Source organism: Etheostoma cragini, chromosome 3 (genome assembly GCF_013103735.1).
Source record: "Etheostoma cragini isolate CJK2018 chromosome 3, CSU_Ecrag_1.0, whole genome shotgun sequence".
Classification (NCBI taxonomy): Eukaryota; Metazoa; Chordata; class Actinopteri; order Perciformes; family Percidae; genus Etheostoma; species Etheostoma cragini.
Window position 1 is genome coordinate 1702389 of NC_048409.1, and position 7712 is coordinate 1710100.

At 38.4% G+C, this 7712-nt stretch overlaps 1 protein-coding gene across 4 annotated transcripts in view; it reads right to left on the reverse strand.

The window, feature by feature from the left end:
* Window positions 1–7712, reverse strand: part of cntn5 (contactin 5) — a 111568-nt gene that overhangs the window by 77521 nt on the left and 26335 nt on the right. For all 4 annotated transcript variants that reach the window (XM_034867147.1, XM_034867146.1, XM_034867148.1 and 1 more), the window contains one exon: window positions 379–497. In XM_034867147.1, coding sequence (XP_034723038.1) covers window positions 379–433 — 55 coding nt within the window. In that variant the 5' untranslated portion in view covers window positions 434–497. The remainder of the gene's footprint in view (window positions 1–378; window positions 498–7712) is intronic.

Genomic DNA, 7712 nt, shown 5'->3' on the forward strand with positions numbered 1-7712 from the left:
GATGCTTTTTCTAAGAGCACCTACTGTTTACAGCCATCTTAGACGTCATTCACTAAAAAGGCATGGAAACCCCTGTCAAATCTCTGAGACTCAAAAGCCTAACAGAATAGGGATGTTCAATGAGCCATGACATCGTCACGTCTACTCAACTTTAAATGCAACGTTCTTTTTTCAAAAGGTGTTGATGCCGCCACTCCAAATGTGACCTCTCACATCCATAAATGATGATCTCCCAGCTATGTCACATTTACAATATGCTATGCCATTACAGTAGATTGCATTGTGTACTGTGCCATTTCTTCTAGTATCAGTGTTTAAAAGTATTCTGGACAAATATTTCTCGCCATCATCTCTGAACAGTGAATTTGTTTTTCTTACCTGAAAGGCTACTGATGACAGACAGGAGGAGAAATGGTTTCCATGGTGACCCCATACTTGCTGAAGAGGGTCCCTTCTGCAAGAATGTTAGCAAGTCTGCTTCTTCATTAAAGCTGTGCCTACAAACAGAGAGAAACATCCATTGGTGGGAGGACCTACGTCTGGTTATCACATGCATCCAGAAGCACACTCAGGAGCCCTACAGCTGTCAATCCAAACCACTCCGTAGTTTCTAGTTTAACCTGTGGTTAGATTTGTTCTACCAGAGTATTGACATTGTTCTTCTTGCTTTATTTACGTTCATTTTAATGGCCTTGCCCATTACATACTAGTTAAAGAGGGCCTTTCACTGGGAGAGAATGACACATGAGTAGGGCTTCAACTAACGATTATTTAAATTGTTGAAAAAATCTGTAGATGGTTTCCTCGATTAATTGATAAGGTGAATGATGTATAAAATGTCCGAAAATTGTGAAATATGTATAAAAAGGGAAGAAATTCATTTAAGAAGCTTGAATCAGAGAATGTTTTCTTTTTATTTAAAAAACTACTCAAACAGATTCATCTATTGAAATAGTTGCAAATTAATTTAATAGTTAACTTATTGATTCATCTATGCAGTTACTTTCTGTTTCCGGGGTTGAGCACCAACAAGACATGTTATTGAAAGAAATGTAAATATACTGTAAATGCCTCACTCAATTTATTCCAAAAAGACTTTCAGGATTTATACTGCTATAATATTCAATAGCACCTTTATAAATTCAGCATCAAAGTCTGACTATAACTATAACTAAAACACTGATATCCCTTGAAAAAAACACTGCTCTCTGGACTTATGGATTTATATTTGCAAACAATGCTAATGTTGCTGATTTAATAAGAGTAAGATGTGCTGAGCTTGTTATTCTCATTCTGTGACATTCATCTCCACTGAAAGAGCAGTACCTCTGCATGCATCTGATACTTTCTGTCTCTTTGTCAACATGTTTGGATGGATGCTCCCTCTCTCTCTCTTTCCTTATCTCACAAACAGGCTCTCTCATCTTCATTGGGGTTGCCTGTCATTCAGATCATTAATGCAGTGGCACAGACAGCTCTGAGGGCTGAGGGAAGCATGTCCAGATCCAACAGGAGCCGGCTCACATTCATCATTTATGCCTCCTTGTCTTTGCCTCACCTCATTTGCTCCCTAGCCTCCCAGAATGCACCTGCAGTGCTACTACAATTAGTTACCTAGCAATTAGGGCTGTTATTTAGAAACAGAAGGAAAGAAAAACAGAGTTAAAAAAAGAGAGAGAGAAACCCAATTATCCATTTCTGTCATTGTAACAAAAGCTGTTTTAGCTGCCTTTTGCAAGTTGTACGCTATATGTACTTTGCTACTCTTATCTCCAAGTTTAAAAGAATTAAATAGCCAAAGGTCTGCTGTCTAGACAGCTGTCTGCCCAGGCTGGTAAAAACTATTCTTCTTTTACAACTAATCGATTATTCCAAAAAAATAGACAAATTAATAAACAATTAAAATAATTGTTACTTGCAGCTCTAGCTCACACACAAGCAAGGTGCCTATGAGTGGCTTATTTAAAGGTTTAGAAAGAAGAAGAGTAGGAAAGAATGAGCTTCAGATTAGAATTGGTATGAACATATACTCATTGTTATGGAATCAGTATCAAAAACTTAACAAATAATGTCATATTTTAGGTTGCAAAGGTGTCAAAATACACTGTATTGCAACTGCACACTAGATGTAAAGTAGAAGTCATGATTACAGTAAATGTGGAAACAATGTTGAGCGAAGATGCATTATCTTAAAAAAACTACTTCTTTAGTTACCTGTGAGTTACAGTAACTGAGGTTTGGAAAGGGAATCTCGCTTGTCTACTGTCAAGTTTTTATGAGAGAGCATGTGTCCCTTGTGTATATCAAATAAAGTTGGTCTGCACTCAGACAATGTAAAGTTCACCCTCCTCGACTGCTCAGTGTCTCACACAAGTCTGCCAGACATGTCCTTTGTGGTCTCACCTTTCATTTTCCAGTCAACCATATACTTTATACAGGAGAGATAAATGGTAGAATTGTTTTGATATTGCGAGAGACAGAGACAAACTTATGCAAGGCGTACAGGCATAGAGCATTATGACATGAAACAAATTGTCTTAATTGGGTAAGAATACCTGCCAACGAGATAACTTCAATGACAGGCAAAGCATAAACATGGCCTTACTGTAGGAGACATTTTGGTTAGTATTTTTTGGTTGTGTTTGTTTTGAACCTCCTTCCAGTTGGGGCGGTAGCTTTTTACAATCGTCTTTGTACTGAAACCCCAGCATATTCCGTGATCGCTGGCACGCGTCTAAAACAAATCAGCAACCGTGGTGGTGGCATTTCTTTTGACAGGCAAATGGGTCACTACAATAACAAAAACACAATCCCCCACTTCTACAGACAATTATTCTAATATGAAAATCCTTCAAAACAGCACACTCCTTAGTACACAGCAACTGTTCCAAGTACGTGCTATAGTGTGTACATTAGGGGGCTGTAGAGCTGGATTCTGCCACAGCCCGGCCAGATGGATATTAACGAGGGAGTGTGCAGGGTGCACTGATGGTTCTGAATGCAACGCCTCTACTTTATTCTGATGCCTGTGTTTGCGCAGGGCTTGTTACACATGAAACAAAAGCAGACTTGGTTTCCCAAGTCACAAACATTAAATGATAACCACAGCCTCTCTATTCTCAACCGCCACTCGCAACAGTATTTTTTGTCACGATACAACAGTGGACCCAAATACACGACTCAAAGCATAGAGTAAAAGGTAATGGAGCTTTATTTGTACAATCCAGGCAAAGGTACAAAATTGGCAGTCAAAAGACGTGGTCAAAAAATACAAGCTAGAGGTCTCCAAAAACACTAGGAAAGGCACACTAGAGATACCGCTGGAGAGTGAGACACACAAGGTACTATAACAATCTGTCAACTAATGAATCACACTATGGGCCATGTTGCAAATGTCTCTGCTATTTTAAACCAATGCAGTGGTTAATTTCCCGTCTTGCGCCCACGTTGTTTAAAGGTGCCCTGCCACACGTAAGTTCTCCCATGGACTCTGTAACCTTGGTTGCCTTGATTCAAGCCATTCTAGCGCGGTATAGAAAGCCTGCAGGAAGACTAGGCTCCAACTAGTTTTCATGAAATTGTTGCTTTTTAAATCTAAATTAATTCCTGTTTGTCTCTTTTCTGTTTATTGCCACATATACGTTGAGGAAACGAATGACGAGCTGCATGCCCCCTGACCTTTGCCATAATGTGCAAAATAAACGCATGCCCTGTGCTTTATGTGCGTGCACTCACATATCAAAAATGCATTGAGGATGGAGACACCACATCCTCCCGGACTTGTGCCTTTTGTTGTTAGTTTTGCTTTCAATGACTTGGTAAACAGCGGCAGTAAGCCAACAGCTACATGCAAGGTGTGTGGCATAGAGAGAAATGATGCTGGATCCACAACGCCGAGCTTCATCGGGCATCTCAAAACGCACCCAGATAGGTCAGGCACTTGCTAATGTGAAAGGGACGTTACATTTAGCGTTTATCATCACCGGTAACAAGCTAACCATCGCAACATCTGGTGCTAAAGCTGGGAACAGGCAAATTGTATATTAATAATTGTATCCATATGATGAGACAGACTTAGGTTACTCTTTCACCAGGTCTGAGGGCTAGAGAGATGTGTCAAGTAGAGCCCAAGTTTTCATACAACTGATTTTGATACTGTACTGTATGGATGGCAGCTACAGGACATGCTTTGAATTAATAATATTTAACAACACAGTGTTAGTGACAGATCAGGTGGCCAGTGACTTGATACTTAACTTGGACTCAAGCTCAAAGACTTGTAAATATCTCTGGCATTTGACAGCCTTGTTAAAATTGTATGAATGATCTGATCACTGCACTGTGAGCCTGTATTTTTGTACTGTTGTTGTATATGCTCCATGTTTGTCAGCGCTGACATTGTGGGTATTATTGGGGAAATTCACCAACTTATAATGGATTATTTAACTAGGCTGTCTCTCTATTGAAATAGGTCATGGATCTAACCTTTTTCATTTTTCACCGAAAGGTATTAGAGCAACAAAGGTAGAGTGATAAAGGCAAGTGGAGGCCAGGATGACAATTGTATTACCAAGATATACCCAGATCGGATAATAATGCAATTATCATTTGCAGACATATGGTGTATTTCACCAATTAGCATACATTTTGTACATCAAGGGAGGTGAGTAGATCTTAGAACAAGACCAGGAATGTCATCGGTGCTATAGTAGTAGAGTACACATGCACGCACACATGTTGAGTCTCAAATACCACTTGAGCATTCAATACTTAAACATCCTTTTCAAATTACAATTACAACAGACAAAACGGAAGTCACCCAACTTTTGTATTCATGAAAACAGCAACATTTCAAAGTGGCTTGTTTGGTGCATATTTTCCATGTAGCTCTCAGTCTCGGCCCCCCATCGCTAGCAGATAGGTCTGACCCAAAAATAACGCAACATGACAACAACACGAGTTTGGAGTCACTAACCCACGGTCAACGAGCTTTAATACGCCCGCAATATTTTGTGGAGCATTTATAACTTCAAAAAAACACAGGTTCCAGTTACTCTTATAATGGATATGTGTTAAGTTATTTAAACCAACCATCGGGGAAATAAAGGCCTCTTGTTCCAGGATCTGTGAAGGGGGACAGGCTCGGAGGGCGAGTCAGCGACCCCGGCAGGCAACCGCCGGCTATCACATCAGACTCGTACTACATTTGCAATTAGCCATCAATTTTCAAAAAACAGCCCATATTTGAGCTCTACATAGTTGACGCCTTGCACAAGAAGTCTCAGAAGTGAATTTTGTGATGAAATAGCAGATGAATAGCAGTTTTGGACATCAACAAACTTGGTATTTCTGATTCCTATGCCCACAGCTTTGCAACTAGGTCCCCGTGATTTGAAATTGTGCAAACAACAGCCTTTTCAAGACATTTGAGAAGGAAGGAGTGGTAGCATGCGAGCTCCCAAATTGGAGCTCGTTTGAGAAATGGAGTTTTGGATCATGTTCGTCAGCTTTACTTATGCTAATATACAATGACTGAGGGAGCCTAGTGACAAGTCCATAGCAACCAGTTCCTGTGTTGAATGTATTATGACCAGTGTGCTTTGTTGAATGGTCTCAATGTTTAATTGTTTAATTTCATGTGAATGGATTTCCTTTCCATGCTTAGTGTGTAAATCCACTGAAACAGCCCCCATATCAGTGGCGTGAGATGTCTAAGATGAGAAAGCAGAGGTTAAATCATGTGTGTTATGGTTGTAAAAAAACAGTAGCTATCAGTACATCTTTGCCAAGCTCAAACCAGGACAGAAGGCATCAATAAACTGTTGGGGAGGGTCATGCCTCTTTTCCCAATCATTTTGGAGGGTTATCGATAAATGTATTGCCGGCGAAGGGAGGGTCAATATTTGGATCGGGTGGCAGTCCTAGTATTTATGTGAAATAGATGAAGTAAATGATAAAAAGGGATAACATGGTAGCTTTTGTTTTTTTCTTAAAATACTAGATGCAAGCGCTTACACCAACCATGTAATTTGTGCTAATGACAATAATAAGTGGTAGAGGCGGTGATTACAGTAGTGATAATGATAGTAATAGCACAGTTTTAGTAGCATCTGTAATGGAACCAATAGCAGCAGCACAACAACCTAGCAGTACCAGAAGCAAACATCTTTCTCCTCAATAACCATTTGAATATAATCATCCTAAAAAATATGTGTAAGAGGCAGTGAGTGAATGCCACTTCACTGCTCTCTGAGATACTTATCTCTGCTGTACTTGCTCATTGATTGTGGATATTGTGACACGAACACTTGAAGACAAGGTGTGTATACCACAGATATTTTGTACAAATCCCCATTAGTATTTGCTCTGCTAATATGAATTTAGTTTTTGTGTAGAATTAATACATGTTGTAAATATTTGAAATTGCATAGCTATTAGTCCTACAATGTTATGCTGTATGTACATTGACATACATTTGCCTCTATTGCAGGTGGACACAGACCTGGAATAAAGCAGACACAGAAGCACCACATGCCAGTGTAGCAGAGTTCATTTGAAGAGCCCCCCCGCAAGCATACCATGACCTACTTTAAAGCTTAAATTTACAGTGACACTTGGTCCTGGACAATACAGGGTCTCTCCATCCCCTCACATATACTCTCATCTGTAAATGTTAAGGGAATTGTGTATGTCATCATGCATAAAACAAGAGCTGGAGAGGATTTATCCTTTAAGTTACTATGCTAACTCCAGACCTGAGGAGATCTGTGTAACTCTCTCTCTCTGGCTCCAGTGTGTAGAAAAGCAGCAACATGTTAGGGTAAAGCGGACAAAGTGATGGCTTTTGTCTATACCACAGCCCAATAGGAAGCTTGATGGAAATAATACATACAACCATTTAAAAATGGTGATTACTAGGGGGGTTGAAATTAATCATTGCATCGCAATGCCAACCTGGACGATTCTGCACCGATGCAGTGACAGACCATAATCGATTATTGCCTCATGATGTCACTTGTTGATTTTGACTTTTTTTAAGACCAGATACAATAAAAAGGGGAGTTCATTTGATGATGAAAACCATGTATAGCAATATATAATATTGAGAAGCTGATGCAGCGTGATATTGGATCAATTTGCTGACAGGATAATTGTAATTGACTTGTAAGACCAGTAAAGAGTTACAGCTCTAGTGATTAGTCACAATTACAAGTTATATTGACAGGTTAGTTTCTGTTTAATTAGAAGTAATTCACAAACTATTAGGACTTTGTATGTGGTAATGAGGGGCTTTTGTTATTGTAAATGCCTTGGAACTAGTTTGACATTGAAGAAACAACAAAAATATATAAAATATTTTTTTAAAGTTTATACACACACACACACACACATACACATATATATATATATATATATATACACACACACACATATATATACATATATATACATATACATATACACACATATATATATATACACACACATATATATACACATATACATATATATATATATATATATATACACACATATATATATATATATATACACACATATATATATACACATATATACACATATATACACACATATACATATACACATATATACACACATATACATATACACATATATACACACATATACACATATATATATACATATATATATATATATACATATATACATATATACATATATACATATAT